This window comes from Jaculus jaculus, chromosome 4, assembly GCF_020740685.1.
Source record: "Jaculus jaculus isolate mJacJac1 chromosome 4, mJacJac1.mat.Y.cur, whole genome shotgun sequence".
Classification (NCBI taxonomy): Eukaryota; Metazoa; Chordata; class Mammalia; order Rodentia; family Dipodidae; genus Jaculus; species Jaculus jaculus.
Genome location: NC_059105.1, coordinates 162,743,681 through 162,766,410, shown reverse-complemented (window position 1 = coordinate 162,766,410; position 22,730 = coordinate 162,743,681). Strand labels below are relative to the sequence as shown.

The 22,730-nt window shown below is 46.3% G+C and overlaps 1 protein-coding gene across 1 annotated transcript in view; it reads left to right on the top strand.

The window, feature by feature from the left end:
* Positions 1–22,015, top strand: part of Upk1b (uroplakin 1B) — a 41,402-nt gene extending 19,387 nt beyond the window's left edge. Inside the window, exons 3-8 of the mRNA XM_045147905.1 lie at positions 1,331–1,531; positions 3,029–3,103; positions 4,611–4,733; positions 9,513–9,692; positions 15,184–15,267; positions 21,133–22,015. Coding sequence (XP_045003840.1) covers positions 1,331–1,531; positions 3,029–3,103; positions 4,611–4,733; positions 9,513–9,692; positions 15,184–15,267; positions 21,133–21,183 — 714 coding nt within the window. The 3' untranslated portion in view covers positions 21,184–22,015. The remainder of the gene's footprint in view (positions 1–1,330; positions 1,532–3,028; positions 3,104–4,610; positions 4,734–9,512; positions 9,693–15,183; positions 15,268–21,132) is intronic.
* The last annotated feature ends 715 nt before the right edge of the window (positions 22,016–22,730 follow it).

Genomic DNA, 22,730 nt, shown 5'->3' with positions numbered 1-22,730 from the left:
ATCTTGTAGGGCCTCAGGAGAAGGCTTAGCAGTTAAAGGCCCTTGCTTGCAAAGCCTGGCAGCCTGGGTTCGATTCCCCAGTGCCCACGCAAAGCCAGTTAGATGTACGTGCATCTGGAGTTTGTGGCAGCAGAAGGCCCTGGTAAACCCACATTCACCCTCATCCTCCCTCCCTCTCTCTCTCTCTCTCTTTCTCTCTGTCCTGCAAATAAACAAAAATATTGAAAAAGCTGGGCGTGGTAGCGCACGCCTTTAACCCTAGCACTTGGGAGGCGGAGGTAGGAGGATCGCCGTGAGCTCAAGGCCAGCCTGGGACTACAGATTGAGTTCCAGGTCAGCCTGGGCTAGAGTGAGAACTTACCTTGAAAAAAAACACAAAAAATTTTTTAAAGAAATAAAGAAATGTGATAGAATAATAGCTAGTTGGAATTTCCGCATATAAACAGTAATATATACTTGTCTATTATGTCGGAAGACCATGGTGGAAAAGAGAAATGCTTGCTTTCCATCTTTCGCATAAAAACCTTAAGAGTTATGTCCACCATGGCCAGCATCCAAACACTGAGTACTCTGTCCAGTTGCACCTTAGTTTGACTTGAGGACTGTGTTATTAAAGCTGCCGGGGCAAGTGTTGGTCAATTCTTGTTGACCTAGACAGAGGTCATTACTAGGGTATGAGAGTGACTCAGAGGGCAAGCGATGCAGACGTGAGGTTAAGGGGAGCGCGCTAGTTTTGAAGTCAAGAGAGCTGACCTTTGAGGCTGGGCTCTGCCTCTGAGTCCCATCTTTGGCTGTGGACTTACCATCTTTTTTTTTATTTATGTATTTATTTATTTATTTGACAAAGAGAGGGAGAGAGAGAGAGACAGAGAATGGGCACGCCAGGGCTTCCAGCCACTGCAAATGAACTCCAGATGCATGTACCGCCTTGTGCATCTGGCTAACGGGGGTCCTGGGGAAACGAACCTGGGTCCTTTGGCTTTGCAGGCAAGTGCCTTAACCGCTAAGCCATCCCTTCAGCCGGACCTGTCATCTTTCAGGGCAAGGGTCTTCATCCATCATAAAATAATGGCCGGTGGTAAGAGAACTGACAAGATTGCAGCTCCCACTGTGACGGTCACCAGAACCATTTCAAATCTTGTAACCTGGGGGTGTCTGAGTGGTTCATGCCCCGAGGGTTTTATGCAAGGTCTGGAAGGGCCTATCTGTTCTCCAGTATCAGGATCGAGGAGGAATTCAGCTCCTCTAACCAGGGCCGCCGTCCGTCCCCTTTCCCAAGGCTGCGCTGCTGGCCACCAGCCTGAACGACCCCCTCTCGGCTTGTCCACAGATGTGCGGCATCGCCCTGACCGCAGAGTGCATCTTCTTTGTGTCCGACCAGAACAGCCTCTACCCGCTCCTTGAAGCCACCAACAATGACGACATCTATGGCGCTGCCTGGATTGGCATGTTTGTGGGCATCAGCCTCTTCTGCTTATCCGTTCTAGCCATCGTAGGCATCGTGAAGTCAAACCGGAAAATTCTGCTGGCGGTAAGAGCTTAAAACTTTCTATAGAAAAAATATACTAAATAAATAAATAAAATTTGGGGGCTGGAGAAATGGCTAAGCAGTTAAGGCGCGTGCCTGCAGGGTCAAAGGACCTGGGTTTGATTCCGCGAGACCCACGTAAGCCACATGCACAGGTGATGCATGCAGCTGGAGTTCATTTGCAGCAGCTAAAGGCCTTGGCATGCCCATTCACACACTGTCTCTCTCTCTCTCTCTCTTTCTCTCCCTCTTACACTCAGATAAAAGAATAAAAATAAATATTTTTTAAAAATACTAAATATTTTTAAAAATTAAATTTTCAGGGCTGGAGAGATGGTTTAGCAGTTAAGTGCTTGCTTGTGAAGCCTAAGGATCCCAGTTCCAGGCTCTATTCCCCAGAACCCATGTAAGCCAGATGCATAAGGTGATACATGCATCTGGAGTTCATTTGCAGTGGCTGGAGGCCCTGGTGCACCCATTCTCTCTCTCTCCCTCTTTCTCTGTCGATCTCAAATAAATAAATAAAAATAAATCTTTAAAATAAACCAGGCGTAATGGCGCACGCCTTTAATCCCAGCACTCGGGAGACAGAGGTAGGAGGATCGCCGTGAGTTCAAGGCCACCCTGAGACTACATAGTGAATTCCAGGTCAGCCTGAGCTAGAGTGAACCCTACCTTGAAAAAACAAGATAAAATAAAAACATAAAATGTTCTATAGGTTTCCCTCACCTGAACTGGCATCACTACAACAACAGTGTGCCTAAAGACTACATGTCCCGCGCAGGTGAGACTGGGTCCCGGCTAGGAAAACACGGACGTGAAATATGCCGTGCCTCATCTTTTTCTGGCTTCTGTGGTTATCAATGTTCAGCAGTCCATGGAGAAAATTCCTCCAGCTGGAGGGGGTTAAGAGTGCTCTGCCTCGCCGGGCGTGGTGGCCCACGCCTTTAATCCCAGCACTCGGGAGGCAGAGGTAGGAGGATCGCCATGAGTTCAAGGCCACCCTGAGATGACAGAGTTAATTCCAGGTCAGCCTGGACCAGAGTGAGACCCTACCTCAAAAAAAAAAAAAAAAAAAAGAGTGCTCTGCCTCATGTGTGATACACTAAGAATCTTGTGCCGGGCTTGAGCATGCACACACGTGTATAAACACACACACAGAGAGAGAGAGACCCACATATCAGTTCTTTGTTTGATAAGTTCTCCTCAGTTAAAATGACAATATAATGGATAAGAAAACTCTATATTGAATGGTCATTTGCTCTCTAGAAAAAAGAAAAAAAAAAAGCAGAGAATTACATTAACCAGCCTCCTACCTTATTCCTAGGACCTGGCTCCATGGCCTCTGCTAAGGAGCTAACCAGAGAGGGATTGTGGACTAGCCACACGAAGTGATCGGATATGGTGCTTTGATGAATGTGCCGAGAACTCGGCAGTTGTCTGGGGGAGTCTCTAAGTGGGGAGAAGCGTAATTGTTTTTCTCACTCGCTTCCGTTTCAGTACTTCATTCTGATGTTTATAGTATATGGCTTTGAGGTGGCATCTTGTATCACAGCGGCAACGCAACGAGACTTTGTAAGTATGTCCCCAAGCCTCGGCAATCGTGATGCTGTGAACCCCACTAGCATCCTAACTGAGGAGATTTAAGTCCTTGCTATGTACCAGGAAGGCAAATATACACCCTAAAAATACCTGCACAGTTTTATTTACTACTCACAAACCAAAGAGATGGGCAGTGTCACTTGTCTTTTACAAATGAAATCATAACACAGAAAAGGCAAAGCCACTTGTCTAAAAATATGCAGAAACAAATGATGGAGCAAGACTTCTGAGCCCAGAGCCCAAGCAACCTGACCCCCACGACCCAAGCTGGTCACTGTTCTACCACACCCTTGCCTTTCTGAGGGATGACCCCTAGTCTGCCCCATCTAAGTCTCTAATTCAGACTCTTTCTTGCTCTTCCCTTCACCATGTCCCTCATTTATATCATCCTAAAAATATCTGTCTAGCCTGGCATGGTGGCACACACCTTTAATCCCAGCACTCGGGAGGCAAAGGTAGGAGGATTGCTGTGAGTTCAAGGCCACCCTGAGACTCCATAATGAATCCCGGGTCATCCTGGGCTAGAGTGAGACCCTACCTAGAAAAACCAAAAAAAAAAAAAAAAAAAAATCTGTCTACCCTGGTCATATAGTGACTTCTTTGAAGATGGGTATCTTCTTCCTGTATCAAAAACTCAAAGCAGGGCTGTAAAGATGGCTTAGTGGTTAAGGTGCTTGTCTGCAAAGCCACAGGACCCAGGTTCAATTCCCCAGGACCCAGGTAAGCTAGATGCACAAGGTGGCACATGCATCCAGAGTTCGCTTGCAGAGGCTGGAGGCCCTGGCACACCCATTCTATCTACCTCTTTCTCTCTTGCATGCACTTTCAATTTTTATTTACTTACTAGAGACAGACAGAGGGAGAGGTAGAGAAAGAAAGAAAGAAAGAAAGAAAGAGAGAGAAAGAGAATGGAAAGGAAGAAAGAAAGAAAGAAAGAAAGAAAGAAAGAAAGAAAGAAAGAAAGAAAGAAAGAAAAAAAGAAAGAAAGAAAGGGGAAGGGGAGGGGAGGGGGGAAGGGGAGGGGAGGGGAGGGGAGGGGAGGGGAGGGGAGGGGAGGGGAAGGGAGGGGAGGGGAGGGGAGGGGAGGGGAGGGGAGGGGAGGGAAGGAGGAGAGAGAGAATGGACGTGCCAGCACCTCCAGCCACTGCAAGTGAACTCCAGGCCCATGCCCCATCTTGTGCAGCTGGCTTACGTGGGACCTGGAGAATTGAACCCGGGTCCTTAGGCTTTGCAGGCAAGTGCCTTAAGTGCTAAGCTATTTCTTCAGCCCCCTCTCTCTCTTTCAAAAAAAATATTTTTTTAAAAAAAGGAAAAAATAAGAAAAAAAAAAATCTAAAGCAACCTCAGCCAACTGTGTTGGATGCCTATGAGGATAGCTTTACTCCAAGATGTTCACTGTCAACAACAGACTGAGGAAGACAGCTAACCTTCCTTGGAATAAGCATGCTAACAGCCTCTTGTGTTTCCTTCCCACCTGTAGTTCACGCCCAACCTCTTCCTGAAGCAGATGCTGGTAAGGTACCAGAACAACAGCCCCCCAACGAATGATGACGAATGGAAAAACAATGGGGTCACCAAAACCTGGGACAGGCTCATGCTCCAGGTAAGATGTGTGCTCATGTCTAAACCAGGAACCACCACCACGTGGGTGGGAGTGAGCTCAGTGCCTCAAGAGGGTCTCCTTCAGAAAGAGGTGTGGTTGTGGTCCAGGCCAGGTCATTTATGCCTCTTACTTACTGGTGGGGGGTGGGGGTAGGGAGATGTTTTATGCTTAACTCAGGGGGACCCCTAGATCTATAATTTGTCAAGCCATAATGTTGACTAGGTTACCTTTATAGGGGATAGATTAAAGAAATTTAGGGGCTGGAGAGATCCTGCGAAGCCTAAGGACCCAGGACCCATGTTAGCCAAATGTACAAGGTGGCTCACGCGCCTGGAGTTCGTTTGCAGTGGCTAGAGTCTTGGTGCAGCTATTCTCTCTCTCTCTCTCTCTTTCTCTCTCTCAAATAAATAAATAATAAATAAAATATTTTTTTTTATTTTTTTATTTTTTTTAATTTTTTTATTTATTCATTTGAGAGTGACAGACACAGAGAGAAAGACAGATAGAGGGAGAGAGCGAGAATGGGTGCGCCAGGGCTTCCAGCCTCTGCAAACGAACTCCAGATGCGTGCGCCCCCTTGTGCATCTGGCTAACGTGGGACCTGGGGAACCGAGCCTCGAACCGGGGTCCTTAGGCTTCACAGGCAAGCGCTTAACCACTAAGCCATCTCTCCAGCCCAAATAAAATATTTTTAAAAGTGAGCTGGTACATGCCTGTCATCCCAGCACTTGGAAGGCAGAGGTAGGAGGATCACCATGAGTTCAAGGCCACTCTGAGACTACAGAGTAAATTCCAGTCAGCCTGAGCAAGAGTGAGACCCTACCTCAAAATAACATCAAAAAAATTTTAATTAAAAATAATTTTAAAGGCCAGGCGTGGTGGCGCACGCCTTTAATCCCAGCACTCTGGAGGCAGAGGTAGAAGGATCGCCAAGAGTTCAAGGCCACCCCGAGACTACATAGTGAATTCGAGGTCAGCCTGAGCCAGAGTGAGACCCTACCTCGAAAAAAAAAAAATTAAAAAAAAAAATAATTTTAAGATCCAAGCACGGTGGCGCCCAGCACTCAGAAGGCCAAGGTAGAAGGATGTCCATGAGTTTGAGGCCACCCTGAGACTCCATAGTGAATTCCAGGTCAGCCTGAGCTAGAGTGAGACCCTACCTCGAGAAACAAAAACAAACAAAAAAACCCAATAATAATAATAGTAATAATTTTTTTAAATTATTTATTTATTTATTTTGAGAACGACAGACACAGAGAGAGAAAGACAGGTAGAGGGAGAGAGAGAGAATGGGCGCGCCAGGGCTTCCAGCCTCTGCAAACGAACTCCAGACGCGTGCGCCCCCTTGTGCATCTGGCTAACGTGGGACCTGGGGAACCGAGCCTCGAACGGGGTCCTTAGGCTTCACAGGCAAGCGCTTAACCGCTAAACCATCTCTCCAGCCCAATAGTAATAATTTTAAAAAGAAATTTAGACTAATCATATGTTCTCCTTCTTAGAACATGAAAATCAGCAGGTTCTCTTCTCTCCCACACTGAATTCAAATGGCAATAACTGCCTGTCTTGCCTTTGTGGCATCTTTTTATATCTATTATGATCTCGTTCTGCTAAGGACTAGGGGTTATGAGTGGATTTAATTACCCAATTTTTTTTTCTAAGTGAGTTTATTTTAACTAGCATCAGAACTCCAACTCTTGCAGAACATCACCCCATGTGGTTGTCCCATGTATATAAAGTCACCATCTTCCACGTAATCCTTACCTGAGCCAACTCTTCACTGGCCCCGGCATCCGTTCCCTTCAACCACCGGCTTTTCAAAAATCTCCTCCTTAAAACTCTCTTCCTCTCTTGCTTTGCTAAAAAAAAAAAAATAGTTATCTCCTGGTGACCCTGCCTGCCCTCTGCCCCCGTCCCCTTTTGGATCCTTACTCCACGTTCCATACAACCTGAACACCAAGTAGGTTTCCTCCTTGGTCCGCCCGGCTTCCATACCATTGCCTCCCTTCTTTCTTCCCTCTTTCAAATGCTTGAGGTTCACGTCCCCATCATCCCCGCTTCACTGTGACTGTTTACCGACCCCCCCCCACAACGTCTGCCCATCTTTCTCCTGCCTCCGCTGGGAATTTCAATATCTCCCCCACGGTACACACTTTCCACTGACGCGCCTGTCATCCTACCTAGGACAGGGCTTCAGGACCCACATCTCTGACGTCTGTTCCATGTCCTCTCCCCCACCTCACCCAGGCCACCGTATTCCATGCCACGGCCAATGCCAACAACTGTCCCATCCCCTCTGACTGCCTCCTATAATTTATTTCATTTTCTCTAATATCTCCATTTCAATCGTTAGTATTTTATCATGACCTCCTTTTTTGTTTGTTTATTTGTTTTGGTTTGGTTTGGTTTGGTTTGAGGTAGGGTCTTACTGTAGCTCGGGCTGACCTGGAGTTCACTATTATTGGGGATTTTTGTTTTGTTTTGTTTTTGAGGTAAGGTCTCACTGTAGCCCAGGCTGACCTGGAATTCACTATATAGTCTCAGGGTGGCCTCGAACTCACAGCGATCCTCTGACCTCTGCTTCACAAGTGCTGCGATTAAAGGTGTGCGCCACCATGCGCAGCTCATGACCTCCTTTTAATTGGCCACTTTTTCATTCCTTATCACTTTTTTTTTTTTTTTTACATTTTCTCTTTTCTCCTTACCATCCCTCTTCACTGGCCTCCTTTATTCCTTTACCTATTTACCTACCTCTGTTCCTCAGTCTTTCCCAACCAATCCCTGCTATAGGCTAACAATACAGCTTTTTTTTACCAACTCCTTACCTAAGAGCTAAATGCTGCTAGGAAAACTCACTCGGGCAGGCTAGCTTCGATACCTTGCCACAAAGTTCGAATGGTAGCTCTGCGTTTCCTGGTCTAGCTCCACACTGTTGTGGGTGTTCATTCTTCGCCTGGGTGAGTTCCTTTCCAAACATCAGTGATCGCTGATGATGTCACTTCACCTTTTATTGACAATATAGAAGCAATCAGACAAGAACCATCCCATGTTTCCCCCAGCAAACCTGCCCGTCCACATTTATCCGCGCCAGAGCACTCTGCCCCCTGTCCTGACAAATGGCCTGTCCTGCACCAAGCCCGTGGACGCCTCCCTGCCCCGCCGCCCTTTGCTCCAGCTGTCTTGCTGCTCCGATCGCCTTGATCCGTTTTCTCCCTCACTTCACTCCGCCAGGACAAGTCTGCTCGCACATTGGTTCCAAGAACTCTTGTCCGGGAGTCAGTCGCGCGTGGCTGTGTCCCCGGCCGTGGTCCTATCTCGTGACAGGTCTCCAAGGAGACATCCGTGTTGTCCGTCCCCATGGCGCACCTCTCCACGACTCCCATCCAGTGGATTCTGACCTCGTCACTCCACTAAAATCGCACTGACCACAGTTTCTAACGGTCAGGTTTCCTGTCCTCATCTTTACATGACGTCCCATCAGCCTTTGTCACACACACACTGCCACTCCGGCTCATTCTCTTCTGTTGGATCCTTACTCTTTCCAGACTCTGTGGGAGAGCTCAACCAAGCTTCGTTCTGGGCCCTTAACTCTCCTGTCTGTAACTGAGTTCTCTGAAGTAAGCCTGGCTCAAACTTAATCATTATTTCCTATAACACAATGGTAAAATTGGGCATCCTTGAACATGGTTTTTATCAATAAGTTTGCTTGAATATAGCCATTCTGAAAGTTGTGTATTCATAGATAATAAAGTAAGAGATGTAAAGAAAGTCTTGCATGGGCTGGAGAGATGGCTTAGCGGTTAAACGCTTGCCTGTGAAGCCTAAGGACCCCGGTTCGAGGCTCGGTTCCCCAGGTCCCACGTTAGCCAGATGCACAAGGGGGCGCACGCGTCTGGAGTTCGTTTGCAGAGGCTGGAAGCCCTGGAGTGCCCATTCTCTCTCTCTCCTTCTATCTGTCTTTCTCTCTGTGTCTGTCGCTCTCAAATAAATAAATAAATAAAAATTTAAAAAAAAAAAAAGTCTTGCAAACATTTTACTTTATTTTATTTTATTTGAAAGAGAGTAAAAGAAAGAGGCCGATAGAGAGAGAATGGATGCTCAGAGGCCTCCAGCCACTGCAAACGAACTCCAGACACATGAGCCACCTTGTGCATCTGGCTTTATGTGGGTATTGGGGAAGCTAACTTGGGTTCTTGGGCTTTGCAGGCAAGTCCCTTAGCCACTGAGCCATCTCTCCAGCCCTCGTCTCACAAACTTTAAAAAGGAAATTACTGGCCAGATGTGGTGGCACTCACCTTTAATCCCAGCACTCAGAAGGCAGAGATAGGAGGATCACTACGAGTTTGAGGCCACCCTGAGAAAACACAGGTCAGCCTGGGCTAGAGTGAGAACCTACCAAAAAAAAAAAAAAAAAAAAAAAACAGGGGTGTGAAGAGATGGTCCAGTGGTTAAAGTATTTGCTTGCAAAGCCTAAGGACCCAGGTTCAATTCCCCAATACCCACATTAGTCAGATGCACAAAGTAGCACATGTGTCTGGGGTTTGTTTGTAGTGGCTAGAGGCCCTGGGTCACTTGTTCTCTCTCTCTCTCTCTCTCTCTCTCTCTCTCAAATATATAAATAAAAGAGTAAATTACAAAAACTGTAGTTGGGAGAATTCTTAGTAAGCATAAAACATGGTATGGTTTTCCATCCCTTTCTTCTGCACAAACTCTGCATTTCTACCTTGATGATGCTAATGAGAGCCATGAACTGAGAATTTCGTACCTCCCGTATGTGGACAGGATCACTGCTGTGGAGTCAATGGCCCATCGGACTGGCAGAAATATACGTCTGCCTTCCGGACAGAGAACAATGATGCCGACTACCCCTGGCCTCGGCAGTGTTGTATCATGAACAGCCTTAAAGAGCCTCTCAACCTAGATGCCTGCAAGCTTGGGGTGCCCGGTTATTACCACAATCAGGTGAGCACCCTCCCCCTTCAAGACCTACCAGAAAGTTCTTCTGCTCTCTAGGAAGAAAATAATGGCCAACTGTAAGTAATAGTTGCTCAGTAAGGAAGTTTTCATTCTTTTCTTTAAGCCTCTTCTCAATTATTGCCTTTTCTGCTAGTAAACTGTGACTGGTAATTTAGAAGTGATGCAGAATAAATTTACGTTTTGACCAAATTAGCAGACCGTGAGGATTGTAATAGCAAATTCCAATTTTACATGACGAAATCCCAATGTTTACATAAGTGAAGCCAATTTGTGTAATTCTAGAATTGGTTCTTTCTTTCCAAGAAAAAGATTGGCATTAGATTAAAAATGTGCAAAATGTTTACGAAATGGAAATTGGAAGGCGTGCTATGCAAAAAGGTGATTGTGCCCCAGCAATTATAGACCGCCGTTCCTTTCCAGCAGCAATGTAGTTCTGGTGTTAAATGCAGCATTCGGCTAGGAACTGGACTGAGGACGGTTAGTGTACACATGGTCTTTGAAAACATGTTTACAGGAAGATGAAGATGATCTGATGATGCTTAGCAGCCATTCATTGAGTTATTTCCAAATGCCTGGCATTGTGCCAGGTGCCAGACATATGGCGATGTCTTCAAAGGCCCTTGCAATCCCTATTTTACATGCAAGGAACTGAGATGGAAACGCCAATTCAGTACCATGCCCAAGGTCACAAAATTAGAAATCAAGGCTGGAGAAATGGCTCAGCTGTTAAGACGCATACCTGTGAAGCCAAAGGAGCCAGGTTCAATTCTCCAGGACCCCAGTCAGCCAGATGCGCGCAAAGTGGCACATGCTCTGGAGTTCATTTGCAGTGGCTGGAGGCCCTGGCACACCCATTCTCTCTCTCTCCCCCTCCCCATATTTAATAGGGAAATAAAATAAATCCAAAAACTAAATAAATAGGGCTGGAGAGATGACTTGGTGGTTAGAGCGCTTGCCTACAAAGCCAAAGGACCCAGGTTTGATTCCCCAGGACCCACGTAAGCCAGATGCACAAGGTGGTGCATGCATCTGGAGTTTGTTTACAGCGGCTGAAGACCCTGGGGTGCCCATTCTCTCTCCCCCCTCCTTCTCTCAGATAAATAAAAAATAAATAAACAATTAAAAAATAAATAAATCAGAAATCAGACTTTTTTTTTTTTTTTTTTGGAGGTAGGGTCTCACTTTGGCTCAGGCTGACCTGGAATTCACTATGTAGTCTCAGGGTGGCCTCGAACTCTCAGCGATCCTCCTACCTCTACCTCCCGAGTGCTGGGATTAAAGGCGAGCGTCACCACGCCCGGCAGAAATCAGACTTTAAATGAAGTAACCTCGCTATGGTGCACAGACTCTAAGACCATAAGGGCTCAATGATACTCCCAAAAGCCTGGTGGGCATTCCCACACCCCTCTAGCCAGCATCCGCAGACGCGGTGCACTGAGGTCCTGTGAGAGGTGCCCTTGAGAGGAAACCTGGCATCGTGCCACTTGGTTAAATCATTGAAAAGCATCAGGCTCTTCAGGAGAATAAACGCGACAGGGCACCCAGGCCAGAATTGGAGACATTAGCTCAGAAAAGCTACGGGACTGTCAAAGATGCTTTTGCAGTAGTGTCCAGAGCATCTCTCTCCGAGCTTTGTAGCAACATTTTTCTGGCATTGGTTTACACAGACCATCATAAAAACAAAATGTGTTGCTTGCAGCCAGTATGCAGTATAACCATAACTCTCACTACTGACAAAAAGGGCTAGGCGGGGCTAGAGATATGTCTCAGTGGTTAAGGCACTTGCCTGAGAAGTGAAAGGGCCCAGGTTCAGCTCCCCAGGACCCATGTAAGCCAGACACACAAGGTGGCGCATGAGTCTGGAGTTTGTTTGCACTGGCTGGAGGCCCTGGTGTACCCATTCTCTCCCTCCCTCCCTCTCTCTCTCTCTCTCTCTCTCTCTCTCTCTCTCTCTCTCTCTAAGAAATACATAAATAAATAGAATTTTTTTTGTTTGGTTTTCCCAGGTAGGGTCTCACTGTACATCAGGCTGACCTGGCATTCACTGTCATCTCAGGGTGGCCTCGAACTCACGGCAATCCTTCTACATCTGCCTCCCAAATGCTGGGATTAACATGCCTGGCCTTGGAATATTTTTTTTAAAGGGTTCAACGCTTCAACATTGGAACTGGCTCATGCAAACCAATCTTGACTACACTGAGGTTGTGTGCAAACAGCGCCTCTTTGGAAAAGACAAAAAGGATACACATCTTCAGATGATCAGATTTATTCGTAGTAATCCCCCTTCCCTTAATATGGAGAATATCGTAGTCAGGGAAATAAACCTAAAACCACTCATTTTCTTAAGTTCAGGTAGGTAAGCTTTGAGGGACATATAAAATTCACTCTCTGGGCTAGAGAGATGGCTTAGCAGTTAAGGCACTTGCCTGCAAAGCCAAAGGACCTCGGTTCAATTCCCCATACACACGTAAGCCAGATGCATAAGGTGGCACACGTGTCTGGAGTTCATTTGCAGTGGCTGGAAGCCCTGGCACACCCATTCTCTCTCTCTCTCTCTCTCTCTCTCTCTCTCTCTCTCTCTCTCTCTCTCTTTCCCTCTCCCTCTTTCCCTCTTTCCCTCTCTCAAATAAATAAATATAAATAAAATATTCAAAAAGTCACTCTCTTCTGTCTTGGGATCCCCATACTCAGTTTGACAGGCATCCTAACACCTTCCTTTCAGTTTCTTTGTCTTTACAACCTACTGGCTGTGCCACACCCACAAACCTCTGCCACCCAACCCCATTCCTCTACCAAGTTCCTGCGTTCTAATATTGTGCCCTCTGTCCCTGCATCCTGGATCTCACTCATTCTTCACCTTCAACATAGACCCTTCTCTGCTAATCTTTCTCCCTATCCCAGTCCCCAGATTCTACCCCCTCCACCACACCACCCCCACCATTTTCTGCCTTACAGATCCCACTAACAATCCTGTTAGATTCGCCTGTAACCATCCTCCACCACACAGCAAAGTGGGCCACCCCAACATCTACTTGACTCTGCTCCTGATGTCACGCTTACCATCCCTGATGAAATTTGATCATCAGTATATTTTCCCATGAGTCTTCTAAAGGCCACATCTTACTCAAGTCCGTATCTTAAGTGCTTGGCATCAGGCAAACACTCAAGAGCTGATTGGAGGGTGAGTGAAGTGAATGACTCTTTCGCACATCCATATTGTAGTTTTTCAAGATACACACACACACACGTGTGCTGCTACAGCCATGAAGACTAACAAAAGTAGGAAAGGCGTGTGCGGTGATGGTAGAAATTAACCAGAATTTCACTAGCAGTTCAGATATTCTCTCTCTTTCTCTCTGTTTCTCCTTCTCTCTCTTTCCCTCCCTCCATGTTCCATTAGCCTTTGGAATGCTATGTGCAAATCCCAACAACTACACCTCAAGAATATTAAGAAGGAGGCTGGAGCGATGGCTCAGCAGTTAAAAGCTCTTCCTGGCTAAAGAGATGGCTTAGTGGTTAAGGCATCTGCTTACAAAGCCAAAGGATCCCAGTTCAAATCTCCAGAACCCATGCAAGCCAGATGCACAAGGGGGTGCATGCATCTGGAGTTTGTTTGCAGTGGCTGCAGGCCCTGGCATGCTCGCTCACTCTCTCTCTCTCTTTTTGTCTCTCTCAAATAAACAAATAAAATATATATTTAAAATAAGAAGCCCTTCCTGTGCAAGTATGAGGGCCCAAGCAGGCCCAAGAAAGCTGCCCTCAATCCTTAGAACCCACATAAGCACTGGGCATGGCCACGTGTATCTGTATGTGAGAAGAACCTTGAGAGTCACTGTAGCTTGCAAAACAATTGTCAAGTCATGGGCTGGAGAGATGGCTTGGTGGCTCCCAGATTCCCCAGGACCCACGTAAGTCAGGTGCACAAAGAGGCACATACATCTGGAGTTCATTTGCAGAGGCTGAAGGTCCTGGTGTACCCATTCTCTCCCTCTCTCTCTCTCTCTCTCTCTCTCTCTCTCTCTCTCTCTGTCTGTCTCTCTCTCTTTCTCTCTATCCCTCAGATAAATATAAATATAAAGCTTTCAAGCAAACTCCAGGATCTGGAAGAGACCCCAGCTTAAGTAAGAACACGTGGAAGGAAAAGTAGTGGACAGGGCACCAGACGCTCTGCTCTGGCCACTGCAAGCAAGCACATGGCACACCATCTGGCACAAACACTGCCATCGCCACACGCACGCACACACACGTGCATGGACTCACACACAAGCCAAAAGAAAAAAAGAAGAATAGTAAGATGATCAAGGAAATAAAGCACCAGTAAAATGAGCAGTGTCATGGAAAGTCTTGATCTTGTGAGTGGACTCAGCTGTCAAGGACACCGTCACCGAGACTATTGCAGTGACCCTCAAGAGAGGCCCCAGAGGGTCAAGGTGGGACAAGGAAGATGCAACAAGAGTTTAGAGCTATGATATGCTCATAAAAATATTTCACTGGGACTGTGCGTGGTGGCGCACGCCTTTAATCCCAGCACTCAGGAGGCAGAGGTAGGAGGATCGCTGTGAGTTTGAGGCCACCCTGAGACTCTGTAGTGAATTCCAGGTCAGCCTGGGCTAGAGTGAGACTCTATCTCGGGAAAAAAAAAAAATCATTTGGGATGAAGAGATGACTCAGCACTCAGAGGTGCTCGCTTGAACGACATGATGTCACAGGTCCAGTACCGCAGTATCCATATAAAGCCAGATGCACAAAGTGGTGCACGTGTCTGGAGTTCGTTTGCAGTGGCAGAAGGCCCTGGTGTGGTGGCCATACCCACTTTCTCCCTCCCTCCCTCTCTCTCTTTCTAATAAGTAAATGAAATATTGTTTTAAACATGTGTGTGTGTGTGTGTGTGTGTGTGTGTGTGTGTGTGTGTGTGTGCGCGCGCGCATACCTGCCAGTGTCTCTTGTTGCTTCCTGCAAATACACACCAAATGTTTGTGTCACTAACTTTTTGCATCTGGTTTACGTGGGTGTTGAGGACTCACACCCAGGCTGCAAGCTTTGCAAGCAAGTGCCTTTAACCACTGAGTCATCTCCCCAGTCCCTAGTGATATATTTTTTTTAATTTTTTAAGGATTTATTTATTTATTAGAGATAGTGAGAGGGGGAGAAAGAGTGAATGAGAATGGGCGCACCACGGCCCATAACTGCAAACAAACTCCAGACACATGCGCCACCATGTGCATCTGGCTTATGTGGGACATGGGGAATCGAACCAGGGTCCTTAGGCTTCACAGGCATGCGCCTTAACCGCTAAGCTATTGCTCCAGCCCCTAGTGATATGTGTGTGTAAAGCCGCTCAGATGTCAGCTGTAGCCTGGCGTGACTGTGACCTGGACAGCGGGGGACACTGAATCAAATGGAATCTGCTTGTCCGCTGGGGTCCTGCCCTTTTCCTGTCTCCTGTCGCGTGAACGTGGCTCACCTCCTCTTCCAGGGCTGCTATCAACTAATCTCTGGACCAATGAACCGACATGCCTGGGGGGTCGCCTGGTTTGGATTCGCCATCCTCTGCTGGACTGTGAGTATTGCTGGCGCGTATTTATTATTTCAGGAATGGTGATTGTTGCGGTCAGGTTCACATCGCTGGTAGAAAGCGCCCAGCTAAGAGCAGCTTGTGGGGAAAAAAGAGGTTTATTTTGGCTTACAGGCTCGAGGGGAAGCTCCACGATGGCATAAGCAGAGGATGGACATCAACCCTGGCCCACCTAAGGTGGACAACAACAACAAGAGAATGTGCCAAACACTGGCAAGGGGACACTGGCTATAACACCCATAAGCTCACCCCCAACAATACACTGCCTCCAGGAGGCGTTAATTCCCAAATCTCCATCAGCTGGGAACCTAGCATTCAGAACACCTAAGTTTATGGGGGGGGGGCCTGAATCCAAGCACCACAGTGATGCTAAGGAGAGGCCTTAACCACATTAAAAGGTCTGAAAACCAAACCTGAAAGCTGAAAGCTACTTGGGAAAATTCTGGCACCAGATCAATGACGGTGGGTTCCCCCGCGGCAAGGGAAGTCAACTTCTCTGCTAGGGAAAGGATGTGCCCTAGTACCAGACCCTTCTCTGGCTGCCCCCGATGCTCCCATTTCTGGGTACCGGCAAGCTTTTCCGCTTTGTCGGTGCTTCTTCCTGAACTCCAGCCTACGCCCCAGGTCTCCGGGTCTCACAATTCATTGCAGTCGTTCTTCAAGGACTGTCCTGACCCGTCTTTGCACAGCTCCTGCCCGACACTGGTCCATCCGGTCTCTCAAGCAGCAGTTCCCAGCCTCTACCAGTCTCACCAGTTCCTGCTGCCGTCTCTGTATGAGGCACAGACAGCAAGACGGCAGAGATCTAGTCTGCAGCTCTGACCACACATCAGCCCCCCACCCCCCCAGACGGGGTAAAACACACGCATGGCCCTCACCAGACATGATGCTGGTTCAGTGGACCTGGGGACCGGGCCTAAGCCTTTTTTAATTTGTCAGATGATTCTAGCTTTCGGTCAAGGCTGACAACTGTCACATTAGGGAAGCAGTCCCACACTTTTGGTTTCAGGGCCGCTGGACCATCTCAAAACACATTCAAGGAGCTGGATGACAGCCGAGTCGGTCAAGTGCTTGCCTTTCTGGCATGAAGACTCGACGAATCAATCCCCAGAATCTGTGTAACTTCCTAGGCATGGATGGTGGGGCAAATTGGTAATCCCAGGGCTGGGAAGGCAGAGATAGAAGGATCGCTGGGATTTTCTGGGCAGCCAGTCTAGCCTAACTGGTAAGTTCTAGGCCAATGATAGACCCTGTCTCAAGAAACAGTGAACTATGGGCTGGAGAGATGGCTTAGCGGTTATGCGTTTGCCTGTGAAGCCTAAGTACCCCGGTTCAAGGCTCGATTCCCCAGGACCCACGTTAGCCAGATGCACAAGGGGGCGCACGCACCTAGAGTTCATTTGCAGAGGCTAGATGCCCCAATGTGCCCATTCTCTCTCTCTCTCTCTCTCTGCCTCTTCCTCTCTGTCTGTCGCTGTCAAATAAATAAATAAAAATAACCAAAAATAAATTTAAAAAAGAAAAAGAAACAGTGGACTAGGCTTGAGGAAGGAAGGATGCGTGAGGCTGGCCTCTGGCCTCCACACACAAGTGCACGGCACCACCCCTCCCCCCCATACACACACACATGCGTGCATGTGTATGATTCAAAAAAGCTTTTTTTTTTTCTATTTGACCTGTGCCTATTGATAGTAGCTCCACTGGGAATTATTAGCACAGAAAAAAATTAAGTATTTATTGATTTAGTTTAAAATAAAACCAAGACAATTATAAGTCAACATAAAAAAAAACATATTCAAAAATGACTGTTTTACAAAACAAAAATGAGTACAGTTGCTCTGCTGTACATCTCTGTCAAGTCCGCTCAACTTTTGGATAAGCTGGATTTGCCGGTTTTTGCTGAATAGTCTGTTCTAATATGTTGTCAGTGTTTTTTAAGAAAATATATCCTTCATATCAATGTGTAGTTTGAAAACAGGAATGCTTTAATGATCTTATCTGAAGATAACCATGGATTTTAAAAATGTACTTGTGAGGGCTGGAGAGATGGTCTAACAGTTAAGGCATTTGCCTGTGAAGCCTAAGGACCCAGGTTCAACTCCTCAGAACACACGTAAGCCAGATGCACAAGGCCCTGCATGCACACAAGGTGACGCCCAGGTCTGGAGTTTGATTTCAGTGGCTAGAGGCCCTGGTGTGCCAATTCTCTCCCTCTCTCTCGCATACAAAAAAAAAACATTCACGCTGGGCATGTTGGTGCACGCCTTTAATCCCAGCACTTGGGAGGCAGAGGTAGGAGGATCGCCAAGAGTTCGAGGCCACCCTGAGACTACATAGTGAATTCCAGGTCAGCCTGGGCTAGAGGGAGACCCTACCTTGAGAAAAAAAAAAAAAAAAAAGAAAAAAACTTGTGAATTATGCAATTTATTTTAGGGAGGGGAAAGAAAAGCAGAAAATCCCAAGACAAGAAAAAATTCTCCCCCTTCCCAGCCTGGCTAGGAAAGGGGAGGGGAGATGGAGAAAATTTCACATAGAGAAAGGTCTGGAAACTCCTGACGTGTGTCTGGGTACTGGGGAATTGGACCTGGGCCAGCAGGCTTTACAAACAGGTGCCTTGAACTGCTGAGGCATCTCTGCAAGCCCCACTCTTTTTTTCCATATAACCATAACTTGTGTGTTGGTCTTTAAAAAAAGAAAAGTCAAATTCTCATCTGGGTTCAGTGGCTATTGAAACTATACTAAACTGAAAAGTTTCTGAGGGATGAGTTACAGTATGGAGTCTGAAAGTATATTAATGATAAACCCTTTGTGTCAATTTACTCATTAAATCATTTCTTTGTACTTTGTACTCATTAAAACACATTACAGTATTTTTTTTCACCTGCAATGTACAGAATTGAGCCTAGGCAAACACTACCACTGAGCTGTATTCCCAGACCTTGCACAAATCTTTGATCCATGTATAAGTCTATAACTTCATGAACTGGCTATTTGGGAATACTACCCTATATAGATCTTCCCCATATGTAACAACAAACGATCACATTTATTGATATTGGCATATTGGAAAAGATTGTGAGTAAAGAATGCTATCCAGCTCATGGCGGCAGATCAGTTTTCTAAAGATCTAGAAATGTATTGTTGGTGACATATATTGTCAGTTGTTTTCCTTGGGATCAACTTTGTAAATTTTGGACAAAGCACCTGTCCAAATATCCAAGTCTAAATATAGCCATAACTTTTTGTGTTGGTCTTAAAAAAGAAAAAAGCCAAATGTTCATCCAGGTACACACCTTTAATCCCAGCACTTGGGAGGCAGAGGTAGGAGGATCGCTGTGAGTTTGAGACCACCCTGAGCCTACATAGTGAATTCCAAGTCAGCCCGAGTTACAGTGAAACCCTATCTCAAAAACAAACAGAAAAAAAAAAATAGCAAAATGTAAAATGGAGCTGGAGAGATGGCTTAGCTGTTAAGGCACTTGCCTAAAAAGGACCCAGGTTCCATCTCTCTCCAGATCCCACATTAGCCATACTCACAAAAGGTGAGGCAATTGCAAGGTCACACATGCCCACTAGGTGGCACAAGCATCTGGAGTTTGAGTGCAGTGGCTGAGGCCCTGGCACACCAATTCTCTGTCTGTCTGTAAAATGGTGCCCCATGATAAAAAACAATGGTTAGGTTAGTGCACAACCCAATCATACAGGTTCTTTCTTTCCAGGTAGTCATATATTCAGTATACCATGGGACTGTTTATGCATATTTTTTATCATATAGGATATTAAATAGATGTATACTCAAAAGCCAAAATGTAATAAAGTTAGTAACTCTTATTGCTTCATTGAGGACACTGTCATGTTAAAGTGGCATCTTTTTGTTATTGAAAGACACAGCAGTGAAGAATTACCATGACCAGAGACAGTTTAAAATGACTCAGTCTTGATTCTTGCCAAGTCTCAATGGCCTTGCCTTCCACTGCCTTGACATCATCAGTGCCAATACGAAAACAGTGAAAAAGCAAATAAAGTCCTATGGTATTCTTCACCTCCCCTGACAGGGTGCTTGTGTGCGTTCCTTGAAAAGATCTGGGTTGCTGGGCACCGTGGTATAGGTCTTTAATCCCAGCATTTTGGAGACCAATGTCAGAGGATTGTTGTAAGTTCGAGGCCAGCCTGAGCCTGCATAGTGAATTCCAGGTCAGCCTGGGCTAGAGCGAGACCCTATCTTGAAAAGCCAAAAAAAAGTGCTCAGTTAAGGAATGATAATCTGAGGCAGAAAGAAAAGAGAAAGCTCCTTTGAGAAGTCTGTTAGGATCCCTCAGCCCAGCCTTTTAGGAGTTCCCACATCGCCCTTATCTACTCAGATATGGAATGACTGGCTGGGATGCATTTGACTCTGCTAAAGGCTGACAGCCAGCTGTTCTTTATTACCCAGTACCTGGCACACCATAGTGAATGCTCAGTAATTGAATGAATGAAAGATGATAACGGGCTGCTTGGGGCCAGCATACTGAAGCAGACTTAAAGCTCACCCACCAAGGCTCAGAGAATTTTGTGGAAGAGGGAGGTGGAAAGATTGTAAGAGCCACAGGTTGAGACATCATGCCCAGCGGCATTGCCTCCCCTCAATAACTGACAGCTGCTCCCACAATGCATAACCCACAACCCCATGGGGAAAACCAGTAACCCCAGTGAGGAGGGCCCACAGCAGAAGGGAGGGGCAGAGAAGATGGTACCCACACATGATGTATCCATACAAAGTGTGTTCTTTTTTGTTTGTTTTTTGTTTTTGTTTTTGTTTTTCAAGGTAGGGTCTCACTCTAGTCCAGCTGACCTGGAATTCACTATGGAGTCTCAGGCTGGCCTCGAACTCATGGCAATCCTCCTACCTCTGCCTCCCAAGTGCTGGGATTGAAGGCGTGCGCCACCACGCCCAGCTCAAAGTATGTTGTTAATAAAAAGAATTTTTTAAGTTCTCATTGGCTGCTGGATCTCTGAGGCAGAGGTTGAAGGTATTAGGTTTATTTACAGGTATAGAAAGTGAGACTGGGGCGGTTTAGTGACCTGGCTAAGCTCCCTGGGGACAGACGCCAGGTCTGAAACATCTTCGACTTTCCGATGCCCTGCCTGAGTGACGTGTCTCAGGATCTGTGGCATTCACCCGAGGCAGACGTTCCAGGTCATGGGCATGTTAGAATATGGGGGAAGACCCTTGGAGAGGAAGGGGAAATTACAAAGAAAAAAAAAGGTTCCCCAAATGGCATCTACTAAAAACAGGAGCATACTAGAAAGTAGTTAGCCTTGATGGCAAGATAAAAGAATTTCCCTAGAGCTAGTTTGGCCCCAAATGGGAAAGGTACCTCAGAAACCAAGAAGTCTAGGATGGGAAGTGCAGTGAAAATGGGGGGGGGGGCACAGGGAAGCGGTCCCAGGGGCAGAGGGTAGCAGTGCCCTGGAGCAGAATGGATTCGGTGTCACATCTGCTTAAGGAAGGATTACTCTTAAAAATCTAGAGTTGGGGCTAGGGAGATTGCTCAGTAGTTAAAGGCACTCACTTGCAAAGCCTGATGGCCTTGGTTCGAATCCCCAGCATCCACGTAGATCCATATGCACAAAGTGGTGCGTGCATCTGGAGTTCATTGGCAGTGGCAGGAGCCCCTGGGTGCACTTATACACGCACACACACACTCTCTCTCCCTTTAAGTAAATAAATACACGTGTTAAATAGAGTAAAAATAAGAATCTAGAGTCACCTAAGCCCTGAATAAAAGGAATCTCGTCAATTTTTTTTTTTTTCAAGTAGGAGATGTTTCTAAAACGATTTCTTCCTTCTTTTCTCCATTTTCATTCTAGTTCTGGGTTCTCCTGGGCACCATGTTCTTCTGGAGCAGAATTGAATATTAAGACTGAAATGTTCCCATCGTGTCTTCTTCCTGTGACTCTGGACTTGGTGCTGTGACACACCGTCTCCTCACAATCCCCACGAGTGCTCCACAGTCGCATGCATAGGTCACTCAAATTGCCAACTCGGGTGGGATGGAGTTCCTTTCATCTCTCGGGCTTCCTCACTCTTCAGGAGTAATATTTCTTGTCTTCATCTAAGATTCTACAACGCTTGTTATGCACTGTAAGATAAAAAAATTGTAAGATGACTCTCATCCCTGTTTATCTTTAATGTGGGGGAATAAGGATCTTACAAAGGCACCTGTATTGTCACGGAATGACAGGTCTGTATTTAATAGCAAATGTGGAAAGCAAATACAGTATAAAAGCTTTGCAAGCCTTCCGTGTGTCCCAGCATTGTCTGCTGAGGGGAGGAAAGGGCAGACTGCCGAAACGTGCCTTCTTTCTGCCTTTGGTTCTGTGTGGCACCTGCTTGCAGACTGGTGAGTCTCTTGATGCCACCTTCAGATCCTTTGTTCTCCAGAAGAACCCTTGATCTTCAGTCAGCAGCTCAACTTCCCTCTCCTGCCTTTCAGGGGTGAGCCACGTACTGACCTCATTCTCGACTAGCTGAAAGTAGGTCAACTCTGGACACGTGGACGGGGCCCGTCTTTGCCCTGAATGGTCTCAACCTGAAGCATTTTTTCTCCAGCAGGTGCGACACAGGCCAACTATTAGAGCAAGTGACTTATGGGGACTTTCGTTTGCTGTCGAAATGTTTTTCTTCTGAACCATGCTGACGTTCTCACAACTTACTTTTTGTCTATAAATAAAAAGGCCTCTTAAATTCGGTTGATTTTCTTTCGCTTTTTGACATTTCTTTTTTTTTAATTTTTTTATCATTTATTTTTTATTTCAAATTTTTATTAACAACTTCCATGCAGTTGATTTTCTTTCATCTCCAACAGTGTCACAGTGAGTCTGTATGAGCCTCTTAAAAGGGGTTGCTCACAGAAGAACCCAACTGGTGGGGTGAAAGTGGAGGAGCTGGGAAAGCCCAGGCACCAGAGAGGTTCCTGCTGCCCAGTGGCTCGCCCAGCAGGGCAGGAAACGGCTGGGAGTCTCTGTTGACTTTTGCTTTTCACCGCTGCTGCCCTGACCAGCAAGCTGTGGCTCTTCAACATCCGGCCCTCACACTTGGCAGCGACGCACACATCTCTGATGCCAACAGCCCCTTACAAAGGAAATGTACCGGGCACTTGGGAATAGGCAACTTGGAAATGGGAGGTCCCGTCCTGCCAGTGGGGCTGGGTTGGGGGGCCGGAGGGGTGGAGATGCGTGAGGAGTGAAGAGCACCCTTGTCTCTCCCGAGGAAGCTATCTTGGGGTATCAGGATCAATTACATCTGCACTAAGAGAAAGGAGTTTCTATGGGTAAGGCTTTTTACCAACCTTTCCATATTCTCTCCTGCATCTAATGCACTCTTTTAAATATATATATATATATATATATATATATATATATATATATATATATATGTATATATATATATGTATATATGTATATAT